The sequence below is a fragment of the Phytophthora parasitica genome (assembly GCF_000247585.1).
Source record: "Phytophthora parasitica INRA-310 unplaced genomic scaffold supercont2.4, whole genome shotgun sequence".
Taxonomy (NCBI): Eukaryota; Oomycota; class Peronosporomycetes; order Peronosporales; family Peronosporaceae; genus Phytophthora; species Phytophthora nicotianae.
The window spans coordinates 658,867-673,920 of NW_008648990.1; the positions used below are offsets into that span (position 1 = coordinate 658,867).

The following is a 15,054-nucleotide window of genomic DNA, read 5'->3' on the forward strand; positions in this document are numbered from 1 at the left end:
TCCGGATGTCATCATCCAGCAGCTCGGACTCAAGAATTGCCAAGACACGATCGTCGGCGACGCTATGATCCGTGGTGTGTCTGGTGGCGAGCGGAGCCCGGTTGACCCAGCAAGAGTGTGATGGTGCCTGGTTTGAAGACACCACTGACATTCTTGAGGATTTGCTTGCGCACCGAGCGTTTCTTGGGCCCAGCGAAGGCCTTTTTCACGGTGTTGGGCAGCGTCGGTAGCTCCTGTTTGGAGCCATCGTCCTCGACGACAACGATGTCGGCTGTGACTGACAAGTTGTTGAATCGAATGTCCATACGGGGCATCGAACGGCCCGTGGCTGTCTCGATGTTGGACAGCATGAGGTCGTGCAGAGCCTCGGGTCCTTTGGCCATAAGGCCTGTACCCGAGTCAGACGTGATGTTTTTCGCCTCTGATGTCGTGACTCCCATTGCGGTTGAGCTACTGAGAGGTAAATTGAGGAATGACCGATATATCTCTACTCGGGTTTGTGTCGGTATGCATGGATGTCATGACGCTGTGGAGTCGTGAAAACACCGATACTAGTAATGATTATCGTTGAAATGAGCTAATGCACTTGCCACAATCGAAGGTGAAGGCTACTTATTGGTCGAAAGGTAATTGTGCATGACAAGATGGTAGAATCACATGCTTTTTCCATACTGGTGCATAAAGTTTGTCAATAGGATTACGGTGGTAGCTGCCGCTGGACGTAGCAATACGAAAAAAAAGAGACATTCGCGAATTATGATGCATAACTCTGATAATACAATTAGTAAATTTTTTACGGTACAGCATTATGTGGCGCGACAAATGCGTTCTCGAACATAATTAATTTAAACCGCGCTATTTTCGGATTAACTGTAAAAGCTGAATGACGGTTGAACGAGCCTGGGACATCTAACCGGTTTGACTGGCTCACTTGAACGAGGTAACCGGTTTGTGAATCTGATATATCGATATACTGTGTGTGGTCATACCAGTAATTAATAGTAAACCCAAAAGCAAACGTTTCATTACTGGCTCGTTTCTGGCATAGGGGGCTGGGGTAGCAAGCGTACTTGTTGGAGTATCCGATGAGAGGAATACTCCTACTTCCGGAAGCAAAAACTGTTCAAGCGTCCGCGAGCAGTGGCACGCGAAGGCAGATGTGTTTGGCATCGATGTACCTAGAACTGACGAACGTCAAACGGAGGACATCGACTACAAACATGTTCACTTCTGGACGAATCTGTTCAGGCAAGGATCATTTTCCGTACCTGTCGCAGTACGGCATTTTCGCGGTGAAACAGCAATGATTCACGACCAAACAAGAATCTCTACGAGATCAACCAATTACCAGGCCCGATAATGGCATCGACAATCGCAGTGTGGAACGACATCGTTAGGTTTGGGGTAAAACCGCGGTGACTGCCATCGAAACCTCAAAGTCAAAGCAGCCGATCAAAGAACCACGGTAGCACGGCTTGTAAGGATTCCATATCCGCCGGCATCTTCCTAAAGGTCAACCGGAGGGCCGATATCTTATCGTAGCCGCAAACTTATTCGACAAGTGAACCGAAGTGTTTATCATCCCTCTTGCGGCCATCGATAAAAATACGACAACCGTCGACGATATCCGTTTCACCAACGATTATTCGAACCCTCCAGACGCATCGAAGTGAACATCCTTCGATCTCGCACAATCCACCGCGCTGCATTGCCAAGCGAATTCTTCGACTCGAACAGTCGAATCCTGCCGCATGCGTGAGGCTGGGGCGCCCAGCCATATACCGATACACACAGGGTCTGTACACATGTTTGGCTTCCTATACGCCGATATATTAGTCATCAACCTGTCGTGTGGGTTCTGCTGGTGCGGGTCACCAGCCTACTACGCAATCGCAGGGAAGATGATAGCCAACTTTACGAATTCAACCGGAAGTCCGAACACCAGTCCACAGGGAACATCTGGGGCGACGACCGTACCTGCGTCGAAATAGAACAGGGTTCAACATGTGCAGATGTTAGTCTGTCACTGTAACGCACAATGACCGCGATTTTAGGACCTACTGCTCTCAATAAACGGAAATCTGCCAATTGGTCCTCAAGCCCAATCCACCAAGACCACGGCGCTCAGGCTAATGTGGGATGCCGAACGTAGTTGTGTCTCTATTCCAGATGACAAAATTGCCAAAGAGCTGAAACGAGTGAATCGGCTACTTGCAGCACGATCAGTAACCAAGAAAGCTATATTACAAGTAATTGAAGGTCTCCGGCATGTTATTAGCTGGGCGCCTCCAGCCCGTGCATTTTATCAGAGACTCTAGCCTGTGGCCAATAAGACGCATCGGTACGGTGCAGCACTACTCACTGAATCGACCAAGGATAATCTCCGTTGTTTTCGGACTGTACTCCATCAACCAGCGCGATTCAACGAGGTTCCGTTGACTCACTTTGCCGACATGTCAACACCTGATGTACATGTGTACATGGATGCCTGGAGACGGTTTCTGTGCCTTAGAACCTGTTTTTAAAGAGGAATTAAGCTAAACCAGTGAAAGTTCACTGCTTTCGACTTTTATTTATTTCTACTGCTTTGTCTTGTCTGGCGCAAGATTAAGTTCGGTGGGTACTCATTGTTAAGTTCTGGAGCCGCTGACTGCGTCTGGTGGGGTTTTCGTTCCGGCGGCGCGATCGTCGACCTCTTGTCGATTGATACATCCACACGAAGTCGACCGATTCTCTCTCGAACGGAAGGCGTATGCGCCACGGGATGTTTCGCGAGGGCTCCCATGTGAGCTCTCTGTAGCCGACCCACTGCACCAAGTAGTATGTTCTCATATTTACCCACCGCTTTGCATACAGACGCGACCTCATACAGCTCGCCACCTCGGCCTCTGCGTGCTTGGTTGGCCCCCAAACAATCCTCCTTGTGCTCGTTCTTCAAGTAGACCTCCCCTCATGGCCCTCACTTCGTTCTCGTTAGCTCTTACAGATAACTCGTGGCTAAGTCGAAGCTGCCTAAACGAGCCATCTAGCCGTCGATTAAAGTTTCTTGCATGGCGCTGACGGGGGTTCAGGGGGCATCTTGGCGACGGTGCAAGACTAGTTGTGCAGTACTACTACTTACGCCGAGCTACTCAATGCATACTTGCAACACGTCGTCAACGTCTTATAATGCTATAAATGGATTGTATCTCCTTGCACAATTTGCTATTGCAAATATCTTATTTACGCGTGTACCACACACGGGTACAGATGATGAATTGTATCTGCGCCGTTGCTTTAGGCCCATGCAGTAAGTTGAGATACGATGAGCCGTTTTCATTATGATGCATTCATGTGTTTCGGTTTGGAATTTGCAGTTTGTTGTTTCAAGATGAGTTTGGTATACTATCAAATTCAGCTAATTATAGTAAAAGTTGTGAATTTATCGTAAATTGCAAGGAAACACCTATACTTTCTCGATCATGCATGGAATTAATCACAACGTATTTTGGGCCTCTTTGCGTCGCTTCGGTAAGGGACCTAGTTTCTTGCCCCTTTTCCCAACTCGTTCAGGTGCAATCGATAGCGGCGGTACTCCAACCGAGGTATCGACAGTCAGATTTCCGGTAGTTGGCCAGGGCACAAATTGAAAGCTGTAGGTGTCTTGAAAATGTTTAATCGACGCCCTTGCAGCATTGTAAATTCCCTCAATTCGTGTGCCCCTCTCTAGTAGCTGCGTGAATTGCGTGTACGCACGGAAACTCCTCGTCCCGCCAGTTGCCGCACGTACAGGTCATTTCAACACGATTCACAGATCTCCATGGATGGATATCCAGGTGTTTTCACAGGGCCGAGATTCTGAACCGAGTAAACCCCTAGCATGCACGGAGTCGACTGGGACATCTTAGCAACTTCGCTGCGATCTTTCTGCTGTTTCTGTAAAATTGGAACGAGGGCAGCCTTTCCAAATGTCTTCTTGTATTTATTGCCCTCTTGTCGTCTCGTTGATAACAGCCCACTTAGTTTGAGGAAATACATGTGAAATGCGTCCAAAGGCTTAGCACTACGAAGTTCCTTTCCCATCCACGAATTAGCTTGCTCCGAAAGGTTGGATGGAATCTCGTTAAATGTCGGGAGATTATACTTCTCCAAAAACCTGTACTTAACCCAGTTATCCGGGTTAAGAATGAGGTTCTCGTGACGGTCTTTCTTCAGCAAATATTTAGCCGCGCCTGGGTTACTAAGTTTAAGCTCGCTGAGAAACAATTCGTAGTCACTGTCGCAGTCACTGCGGACGAGCTTGCAGATAGTAGCTCTATCGTCAATTGTTAATTTGTTCTTGGCTCGGCTGATATTGTCCATAATGTGCCGGAGACAGAACCGATGACCAGATAGTGGGAACACCTTCTCAACAGCTTCCAGTAATCCTTTCTGACGATCGGACAAAATAGTAATTCTGTCGACAGCGAGAGATTCCTTCACCACCGTCAAAAACCATTGCCAATGGTCGTAGTTTTCCTTTGGTACTAGAGCAAATGCAAACGGAATTATGTGGTTGTTCTAATCTTTTGTGGTAGCGACTAGGAAAACTCCTCGCTGGTTCATCTCAGTTTTTAGATGTGCTCCATCAAAGCCGACAACTGGTTTCGCCATTTTTGCAATGTCAACCCCGACATTGGTCACAAAGCAAGCTCGGAGAAAAGTTTCGTCATCTGCTTGTTCAAATTTCCAATTTGAACCTGGGTTTTTGTCTGCCATGACCGACAAATAAGCACGCAGCTTTTGGTAGCTTTCCAGTAGATTGCCGTGCAATTTGTCGTCAATTTTACGCTTTATGCCAGATACGATTGTGAGGCTTGTATCATATCCCTTGCCGGTCAGGAAATTCTTGACAGCAGTTCCTGACATTGTCGAAACTGAATAATTATGCGAAGAAAGCATATCTGTCTCAATTAGAGCAATCATATCTGAGACTCTCTGGGTTGCATTACGCAAGGCTTTTGGAGGAGCTGGTAGCGATCCTTCACAGGGAGGGGTCTTTGTTGTTCCGACGTGTTTGAGATGATTGTGGGAAAAGTTAGCTTTCGTAACCTTCCACTTTCCATTCTTCCCGGACACATTAACGAAAAATGGACACCACAACTCCTCAACGCTGGTTTCACTGTAAAAAAAACTGCATTCCATTGAGTGTTTTGCCGATGTATTTTGCATTTCCACTGTTGTTTGCCTGCACGCTTTGTGTCTTGACGTACAGTTGAAAACTCCGCTTCTTCGCGAAAGTCTTCCACGCTGTTTGAGCTGCTTGCTGAGAGGGAAACATCGTGTCGGCAATATTCTTGCGTTTGTTATACACTCGGCCATAATTCAGAGAACTAGAATCCGCCATATCAACGGGGACATCTTTCTTCAAAAGACCACTTTTTTGAGAGAAGTCAATGTCAGAAGCCTCCAACACGAACCGAGTTTCCCAAACTTTAGGCGACCGGGTGTACTCGTGTCACCCATTTGCAACCGGTGAGCAAGCTAGCGAATGCGAGGAAAATTATCTAATTATAACAATGCCGCCTTCGATAAGTTCGTCTAGCGCAAATCGAACTTAGCTGATTTTCACTGCTTGTGGGCCCGGAAAAGTTGAAAGCAGTGAACTTCCACTGGTTTAGCTTAATTCCTCGTTTTCAAACGCTATTCTCAATAGCTGAATCCTGCGAGTTGACCGCTAGCTTCGTAGTGCCGTACTGGACGTTTTACACTGTGGACCGTGCTGCAAAAAGCCCGGTCATACGCACTGACCCATGTACAATTCCTCCTTGATAATAATACAGCGGTATCATGGGCGAACCAACCTGCAAGCAAACATCCAACAGCGCAACTCTACAATCGTCTGTTGTCTTTTGCCGACTTCCAGTACAATCTTGTCTACTCAGCATCGCACATTCCGGGGAAACCCAACGTGATGGCTGACGCTGGACCACAGGCATGATGTAGCACATATTCATTGGCTGATCAATGAACTAATTCATCTGCATTTTGGTCACAGGAAAATGTGGCGCCTCCCTTCGACGATCTCTCAACCGTGTGGAATTGCAGCTGCTCCGACAACCCCTTGCACAGTTTGTCTGCACCAAATACCAGCAACGCTGGCGTCAGTGAGGCCGATTTGTCCGAGACACGGGCAGGTCACGATGACTATCCATGACGAATGTATCTCGGCGTCTAGGATACTTCGCTACGTTCCGTTGGGCCTATGGTACGAACCAACGATCAACCAGAAATCAACACGTAGCTCGCCAGTATTGGTGGCGTGATGGATATAGCACCTTTTGCTCAAAGCTTCACTCACGCTGTTAGACATTCTAATAGCAAGCAACTCGCAGCATGTTGTTCTTATATCAATTTGCTTCAAAACACTATAACACAACAGCAATCTCTGCGAAGCTCCGTTCGGGTGAGCGAGTGATGAGCTTCTGTGTAGGACCTTCAGCATCTGGTGCTGTTAGGGCGAGCTGGTGCATTGTTGCTAGCCGCAGCAAAGCAGGCCTCGGACAATATATATATTGGAAATTGATTGTCGGCGAGGAGACCTTCACCATCAATATTATCACCCCCCCCCCCAAAGCACATCGAGGATATCATCGATCAACGACATTGGATAACAGTCTTCACGGACATCGCATTGAACTTACGGTAGTCGATACAGAACCGTATCCCGCCGTCCGGCTTCCGGATCATCAATACCTGACTAGCCCAAGGGCTACTCGAAGGACGGATTAGCCCCAGATACGGACTGATCTCCGCCTCCATTATTTCTCACGTCACTGGCCTTCAACCGTACACAACGTACGAGCCACATTCTACGCAGGCGGTAAGCCCAAAGCCCCTTCAACTAGAACCGTTGCGTCCTCACCGATGTCACCGACCACGTTAGCTGTTACCAGTGCGTGACCGCTAGAAGATAATCTTACGGATGTAGCCATAGTCGCCATGAACGACTCGTGTTTACTGGCCACCCCCAATACCAACCTTTGTCTACCCTGCTCCATCGTAGCTCGAAAAACAGTGAATGCGTTGGTAGACTTCGTCGCAGGCAGTCGCGCTATGGATAAGGTGCCTCTACTGATCACAGTTGAAAGGTGGCGCGTTTGCAATACAAAGTCTTAGGCCACATAGACGGGGATATCGATACATTCCAGACATAGCCGCGCGTCAAAACCGTTCACAGTCATACACGCTTGTGGACGCCTGGAGGAGGTACTTAAGGTGGTGATTGCGATGGCATATCCCGACTGGGTTATAGAAATGCTTCTCTTCTTGTGGTCGCTGAATAGCCCTGACACTCATCGGGTCCATCTAAATTACACCTTTTTTTCATCTGAGAACAGTTGTGCCCATGCTCTGCGAGTTGCACTGCCCGCTTTAGCCAGTTCTTAATGTACTCGTGTTAAGCACCAGACATGCAATTCGCTCCTCATGCGCCATGTTCTCGGAGTCATGCAGCACTTCCTGTACCCTACGGACCGAGATTGATAACTGCAGCGATTCCTTAAGCGCTATGCCACTTTTAGATGCCTCTCAAAGGAGTCGATGCTTGGCCAGAGGGGCCATCTTTTTCGACCTTCCAGACCCTTTCTTCGAGCCGTACTCCCCTCCGGGATACTAAAGAAGCAATGTGCCTTGCAAGAGCGATTGACACGCCTATTGTTCTTCCGTTTTTACTCCTTCAGCGCCAAAATTTGATCTCTCTCAAAGTCGGTCAGTGGCTAGCCACGTTCTATCTACAGATACTAAATTTCAGAGTTATTGTAGCATGGTGAGGTTAATGAACGACCCCTCACGACTGTGTATCGAGATTGAGTACTCAGGGCACTTAGATTTGACTCAACTGACTTCAGTACCTTCTCCGTCTATACTTTTCGCGCTTCACCTACTCAGTCAAAGACAAAGTCTGGACTGAATCTTAACAACTGGTTATCGGATAGAGACAAGAAGCACCGCAAATGAACAGTTTTAGCGTGGTTTTTATTGGATATAAAGCGACAGCGTATAGCTCACGATTTGAAGTAAAAACGATGGAAAACGAGTTTTCTTCTTTCTTTTCCATATACACTGTAAACCCTCCTCCCAGAGGAGAAACTGTCTACTGGGATTTGAAAAAATCGTCGTAGTGCGTCACTGGCGCGACCGACTGGACTGAAGCTTAGAAATTGTGATGGCGTCGCTCTTGTATTTCGAAGATCCACGAACTTTTCCTCCAGAAATCCTCCCTGTCTGGGTGGAACTGGAACCGGCTCATGTTGGTATCAGTAGCACTGCCCATCTTGGTGAGTGAGCACCCTACAGTAAGCTCTCAATACAGTTGTCTATTTTGTAAAATTTTGCTAGACTTATGGTCAGACTAAGGATAAAATAGAAGCGAGCCCCTCCTCAGACTGCGTCCTCGATATAATCCTATTCCTTATATACTCGAGTCCTTATTGCACTCGTGTTTAATGGGCAGACAGACTTTACCGGCTGCTGCACTGTATCCGAGTGCTGTTAGGATCTATATCGATAATGAAAACAAGTGTCTATTCTGTGCTGTCATACCTTTTATGACTAGCACCATCTGACCAACCAATTCGCCGCCTTTGAACATTCGGTGTGACATACCGCGCCGAACAACGGAACAGCATCTTGACGAACCCCATCCCGCTGTTAACGAATCGATCGAGGCAGTAGATCTAAAAAACGACTGAATTTAATATTTGTTTCCGGGGTGTCAAGGGTCTTTGCGAGTGCGAGCATATGTCTCAAAGGGTATGTAACGAGGCTAGAGTTACCCATTCTAGCTTACACTGTAGGGTAGAGGAAGCTCACAATAGTTAAACCGAGTCTTAGGTTTGTGTAAAAATTTAACTCTGACTTATTTGGGACCAGGGCGGCTACCACTGGCCTTTTGTGAACAGCTCAAATGCAGGCTAATACCTGATTGGTCAATAAGTGTGTCTGGCATCACACTATCAACCAATCAGATGGTTACACATTAGCACATGCTAGCCGTGTGCCGCTATGCCTACTTAAGTAATAACTAAAATATATATACATACTTACTTAATTGGAGTCGGGCCCATTACATCACCCTCCTCCCTAAGTTGGTTTACGCAACATAAGTGCAAAGACTCAATCAAAGAAGATTTGAAGCCCACGAAGAAAAGACATCAAAGCCGGGACGAGGAGTGGCGACATCAGCGCGGCACTGGCGATAATGACCCAAGCTCCACAAGCTGTGAAGGCGCAGAGGGTTCAGCGCGACGTCTGCTGGCTCACACAATACGGCTTCTGCGACGTTGAGAGCCAAACCCGGGGCTTGGAGAACACAGCACCATGGCGACTAGGTGGAATCATAAAACACAAAGAGATCTCACGACGACAACTTGGCGATGTAGTGGTCAACTCATGTGACTTGAAGGCACGCCGGACGAGTCCACACACGCACACGCGAGCGCGTATTGCTGGCCAAAACAAGAAACACTAGCGTAGGCAGATCTGGTCAATATTATACAGATCATACACTACAATGCTAGTCTCTACTGCTTGTCCCTTGATCAAACTCGAGGGGACCAAAGATTCCGGGGGGCTCGACGATCGACGTTGGTTCTGGGTACTAGAATTTCCCGATGCAGGAAGAAAGCATCCCGAATCCTGCGGTTACCTGCAAATACGGTCTTTACGATCGGTTGGCCATGCCGTTTGACCTATGGAATGCGGTTCCAGCATTTGAACGGTTGATGGAGACGGTTCTGGTGGATCTCAAGTGGAGAATTTGTCTGGTGTATTTGGATGACTGTGTCATCTTCAGCAAGGACTTTCCGTCGCATCTCATGCGAGTTCGCCAGGTGTTAGCACGGTTTCGTGAGGTGGATTTAGGCTCTAGATGAAGAAGTGTCGCTGCGTACGGAGCCAAGTTGCGTTTTAGGACACATAGTGACTCCGAGCGGCTTCAAACCCTGGAAAAATCAAGGCGGTGATGAATGTGAGGCAACCTCAAGACTTGCACGAGATACGGTCATTTTGGGGGTTAACTAGCTATTTTCGGCGGTATATTCAGGGCTCCGCGTTGATATCTGCGCCGTTGGAACGGCAGCAGGAGAAGGATGCACAGTTCAAGTAGAATGAGGACTGTGGGGTGGCCTTCCGTCAGCTGAGTGTGCTTTAGTGAAGTCACCAATCTTGGTGTACACTGACCCTAAAAAACGGTTCAGGTTGTACATCGACTCGTCAAGATATGCCGTTGGACCGTGTTTAATGCACGATGTGGATGGTCGCGATCGTGTGGTCGCCTCTGCAAGCAAGTTGATAACGGGTCTCAGAAAAATTGGATCAGGAAGCAAGACGACTATCCAAATTAAGTGCTGGGGTATAGTGTGGGCTACGCGGAAGTTCCGCTACTACTCGGACAAGCACGAATTCGACTTGTATGCGGACCACAAGGTCGTGGCGTGAGTCTTTAGTCCACAAACTCTAAGCTAGCATGGTGGGCGATGGAGCTTTCTAGTCTACAGGTCAAGGTTGATCACAAGCCTGGTACAGCAATCAGTTAGGTTATTTTGAAAGGATCAGTCGCGAATTTACCCAGTTAACAAGTTGAGTTTATATTCTTATTTAACTAGCCTGTTACCACTAAATTACCACAACCAAGCCTTAAGCTCCAGCCGTCGTATAGGACATTGTCGCATAACAGCCCCGAACCGGACGACTCGTGGCACCGGTCATAAATGAACATCTTTAGCATATGGATGCACAATTATATATTGAAATTGCAGTTTGATATTGTAATTCCTCTTTCCTGGTGAATGAAGAAGACTTATGCACTTCCAAGCAAAACGGACGCTGATAGGTATTTACCATGTGTCTACTTACTTCCCATTCCAACCTACGTCTTACGCATACCTATGTTCGGAACTAACCACCTGTCAGCTCTTCCAATCTTCCCGCTGATCAACCGATCGACTGATCATTTATCGCCACTTTGACTGTCGATCGCCATCTTGACTGTCGATTTCGATCGGGCTCCCTTGTTCGTCCTACAGATTGATCACACTATCGCCGAGAGGTGGTCGTCAGCTGTCCTTCCATGAATAGCGTATCTTGAACGTAGATCGTGGCTTGATAGTGCCCATCCATGGTCTGCAGGTCTTCACTGTCGACCATATTCGGTCTTCTCAGCTGCCGGTCGTTCAGCCTTGATCGTTGATCGGTGACTCCTCATTGTCGATCGGTCGGTCGTGACCAGTGGTCCATCGACCGCACAGGTCCACCATTAGTCATCTGTAGTCTGTGAACATCTCTCCCGGGTCAAAGTTGCATCTCAGTCCACCTACATCAGTTCTCCGTCTTCCGCCATCGGTAGCATTCTGCTTCCTGTCGTGCCAGAGTCCTACGGTTGATGTCCAACCTTCCCCTGCGATCGGGTCCCTTGCCCCTCGATCGCCGTATTACACCTGATCTGGGAGGACCTTGTCGACTGGCAGCGTGGGTTCCAAAATATTTTGTTTGCGTATCACCACTAAAACATGGTCGATTTACATGGGAGGTAGTATTGTGCGTTCTACTCCAAATTTCCATCCGCGGTTCTTTAGTTTTTTTTTTTTAATCTATTGGCACGAGAAATGAAACCAAATCGTCGGGGGGATTCTCAGACTAATTCTGTCACTAGTGTTAATGCTAACCAGACTCTTTGGTCGAATGAAGCTCTTGTGATCATTCCACTGAATAGGTTATGTCCTATCGACATCACACTGCTGCTTTTGGCGCAGTCTTCAATAACAGTCAAGCTCGTCATGCACAATATGGCCAAATTACTTGAATTTGCTCTAAACGTTTTATAAAAACGAAGCGGCATTAAGCAATAATGATTTCTACAATAGCAAAAGATGTGTTTAATTTTTCCTGTAGTGATTAGCGTTCGTGGCGCCTGCTACGCGAGCGCGTGGTCTTATATAAATACGACTAAGCTAAATCATAGTATTAGTTCGATAAAAAATTGGTAAAATCATCATTTAGATCACATTTAGCAGAAAATGAATAATTTGTTACTAAATCCCCCGTGTATTACAGTGTTATCTACTGGAAAAATTCTCTGTACACAATGTTTTTGGTGTGCGCCGCGCCGTCAACAAAGTCTCTCGGATCAATGGCTATCTTGATCGTCTTTCTGGATGTTACTCGAGATAGGGCAACTTATAGCTGTCCGTGTGCGAACAGAGGTGATTCCAGGTAAATACCTACGTGGTGAATTGACTGACCTTGCGCCTTGTTAATCGTCATCGCAACCGCTGGTACTACTGGGAACTGCTTGCGTGAAGAATAAACAGAAATTCTTTATCCTCGTCATCGCTCAGAAACACGATACGCGGGATAAACACGCGTTATCCACATCGAGGGCCAGACATTATAGTCGCATCAATGCATTTCTCTCGCAAGGATACCACTCACAGACGCGTTCCGTTGCACAACCTTCGTCGCTATTTCGATTCCGAATCATAATGATAGGAGTGCCAACTTTGAGAACCATCTTGTGAGGAGGCATTCCTGAGAAATTGAGTGAGTTCAAAACCTCAGTCTCGAATAGGTTCTGATCTCCGGGACCGTCGAGGCTGTCGTTGGAGAGATATTCTCGTGTCTCTCCAGATAATCTCTCAGCTACCATTTCGTTGATCCGATGAACGCTTGCATTGGTTGGCGCCAAAATCGCACGATCCACAAAGTACTGATTGGGCAAGTCAGCATCACCCACCCCGGGGTAAATCGCACCGATCAGTGCGTTGATACTGCGAGTACGCTGATCATCTTCAGGCTCGTCCGATTCGCGTTCACCTTTAGGATCCAATGGTGGAAGCAAATTGAAATTCGGGGCTTCGTACTCTGAATCATCATCAGAGGAATCTTGAATAGAAGTCAAGGAATCACCGGAGACTGGAGTAACGCACATGCTCTGCCGGATACAGATGTCGTTGTCGTCAATATCGCGATTCACCGGATGGCGATACTCTCCAATTTAAAGTAAGAACTCCGAAAATTCGGCCAAATCCGCAGCATCATCTGGATCAAGCGCCGTTTACACACGCATATTATCTATCAAACGCAGCTGGCGTAGGTGCTGCCGCTTTAAAACACACCTTTAGCGTTTCAGCCCCTGGTAGCATTTTTTAAGACCGGTAGGATTTGACGATGGTCACCACTCGGCCATAGTTCTTCCCCCCCCCCCCCCCCCCCCCCAGACGGCTCGACTTCATTATTTGTGACGTCGCGAAAAGTGCGGTCAATAGCTTCAAAACACGCTCGATGCGTCATCGGTGCCTCATCCCAAATAATCAAAATGGCCCCGTGTATCAATTCCGCTTTCTGGCTCTGTTTCGGAATATGTTCCGCTTAAGTTCAATCTGGACTGTACGATAGGGCGGTTCGAAATAAAAGGGAATTTGTATGTGAGTTGGTCGTTCAATAGTATCAAAGTGGTAAATTCACAATAGCACCGAAAAACTAAACTGCAGGTATAAAATGTTGCATACACGCTGTATATCCCCACCGCTACGTTTACTTGTGTCTCCACGTGAGCTTCATGTGCTGACAGCGTTTTCTGACAGCGTTTCCATCCGGCAACCTCATTGTCAGTGGGCCATTGGGGAGTTCGTTAACTTCGCACTAGACGGTTAACATATATTACCTGCTGGTATAGTTTTGGGCAGCGTTACAAGCATTGCGTGTGCTGAAGTTTGTATTATATGACTCGGAGTAGTTCCAGGATAGCATCCCGGTACGGATGTGTATACACTATGCCGTTTATGTATTATAGTGTGAACTAGCCCATTGTGGTCGCGACCAGAGACTCGGATCTCAAGGGTTACTCTGGGTTACAGCGTCGGAGATAAATGAAGCCAAACTGACCAACCACAAGGTGCAGCATGTATTTCGGGTCGCGATCCCGTTAAGAACGGCTGTTAACGGTGTCGGCCGCTCCGATATTCCATTTACAGTGCGTATGTATGGGCTTTAGCCGGTGAAATGTGCGGAATAGACTGCTTTCGTTAATAACATTTTACAGAACTGTAGGTTAAGAAACAGACCGCTTCTTAAGTATTCAGCTATTAATATATCTATATTCTTGTACTGCATGTGCACTCGTTATTGAATGCGTATAAGCGTCACCTGACAATGGTCAGAACGAGTCTTTATTGGCGTGTTGTTGTTTCCACGAGAAGCTCATTCACATGCTGGCAGATGACGCTTGCGTGACGCTTCCGGCAGGATTCGCACAATAAAGAGCGTTAAACCAATGCATCATCATCTGCATTTTACCAACTCTCTTCATCTTTCGTTGAGATTGAGATTGCAGCCACATGCAGACCCTCACAAGAGACATAATACAATCCATTTCATCTCATACAACTCAGTTGTATCAGTTGTAACAACTGACGAGATTGCGAGTTATTCGAGGTGGACTGGGATTGTTGAGTATCCACCTGTTACAATGGGACCTACAACCAAGAAAGTAATCTTTCTTCTCCCCCAAACGTGCACAATCACCCTTCATCCAATCAGCAGCCTCCATTCCGATTGTGGCAAGTGCACATGCGCATTTCAGCGATAATCATTACCGCTGTTCTCACGACCCCACAACGTCATGACATCAATGCATACCGACTCCGTCATTCCTCAATTTGCCTCTCACCTCTCATAGCTCAACCGCAATGGGAGTCACGACATCAGAGGCGAAAAACATCACGTCTGACTCGGGTACAGGCCTTATGGCCAAAGGACCCGAGGCTCTGCACGACCTCATGCTGTCCAACATCGAGACAGCCACGGGCCGTTCGATGCCCCGTATGGACATTCGATTCAACAACTTGTCAGTCACAGCCGACATCGTTGTCGTCGAGGACGATGGCTCCAAACAGGAGCTACCGACGCTGCCCAACACCGTGAAAAAGGCCTTCGCTGGGCCCAAGAAACGCTCGGTGCGCAAGCAAATCCTCAAGAATGTCAGTGGTGTCTTCAAACCAGGCACCATCACACTCTTGCTGGGTCAACCGGGCTCCG

General features: G+C 47.4%; 7 protein-coding genes across 7 annotated transcripts in view; 4 read left to right on the forward strand and 3 right to left on the reverse strand.

The window, feature by feature from the left end:
• Window positions 1-62: 62 nt before the first annotated feature.
• On the reverse strand, window positions 63-440 carry PPTG_03181 (hypothetical protein; the record flags this gene model as incomplete). Its single annotated transcript, XM_008895858.1, has 1 exon — window positions 63-440. One exon carries the CDS (start codon window positions 438-440, stop codon window positions 63-65), a length of 378 nt encoding a protein of 125 aa, XP_008894106.1.
• A 4,974-nt stretch (window positions 441-5,414) lies between these two features.
• On the forward strand, window positions 5,415-6,175 carry PPTG_21223 (hypothetical protein; the record flags this gene model as incomplete). Its single annotated transcript, XM_008896476.1, has 3 exons — window positions 5,415-5,493; window positions 5,802-5,929; window positions 6,017-6,175. The coding sequence occupies 3 exons, from the start codon at window positions 5,415-5,417 to the stop codon at window positions 6,173-6,175; spliced, it is 366 nt and encodes a 121-aa protein (XP_008894724.1).
• A 655-nt stretch (window positions 6,176-6,830) lies between these two features.
• Window positions 6,831-7,019, reverse strand: PPTG_21224 (hypothetical protein; the record flags this gene model as incomplete). The annotated part of the gene is made up of 1 exon (XM_008896477.1): window positions 6,831-7,019. One exon carries the CDS (start codon window positions 7,017-7,019, stop codon window positions 6,831-6,833), a length of 189 nt encoding a protein of 62 aa, XP_008894725.1.
• A 700-nt stretch (window positions 7,020-7,719) lies between these two features.
• PPTG_21225 (hypothetical protein) lies at window positions 7,720-8,663 on the reverse strand (the record flags this gene model as incomplete). The annotated part of the gene is made up of 3 exons (XM_008896478.1): window positions 7,720-7,751; window positions 8,440-8,495; window positions 8,626-8,663. 3 exons carry the CDS (start codon window positions 8,661-8,663, stop codon window positions 7,720-7,722), a joined length of 126 nt encoding a protein of 41 aa, XP_008894726.1.
• Window positions 8,664-9,220: 557 nt separating this feature from the next.
• On the forward strand, window positions 9,221-9,490 carry PPTG_21226 (hypothetical protein; the record flags this gene model as incomplete). Its single annotated transcript, XM_008896479.1, has 1 exon — window positions 9,221-9,490. One exon carries the CDS (start codon window positions 9,221-9,223, stop codon window positions 9,488-9,490), a length of 270 nt encoding a protein of 89 aa, XP_008894727.1.
• A 770-nt stretch (window positions 9,491-10,260) lies between these two features.
• Window positions 10,261-10,730, forward strand: PPTG_21227 (hypothetical protein; the record flags this gene model as incomplete). The annotated part of the gene is made up of 2 exons (XM_008896480.1): window positions 10,261-10,454; window positions 10,679-10,730. The coding sequence occupies 2 exons, from the start codon at window positions 10,261-10,263 to the stop codon at window positions 10,728-10,730; spliced, it is 246 nt and encodes an 81-aa protein (XP_008894728.1).
• Window positions 10,731-14,705: 3,975 nt separating this feature from the next.
• The window catches only part of PPTG_03182 (hypothetical protein), a gene marked incomplete at its 5' end in the record, with an annotated part of 4,149 nt that continues 3,800 nt past the window's right edge, over window positions 14,706-15,054 (forward strand). The window contains one exon of the mRNA XM_008895859.1: window positions 14,706-14,972. Within this exon, the coding sequence (XP_008894107.1) occupies window positions 14,706-14,972 (267 nt within the window). The remainder of the gene's footprint in view (window positions 14,973-15,054) is intronic.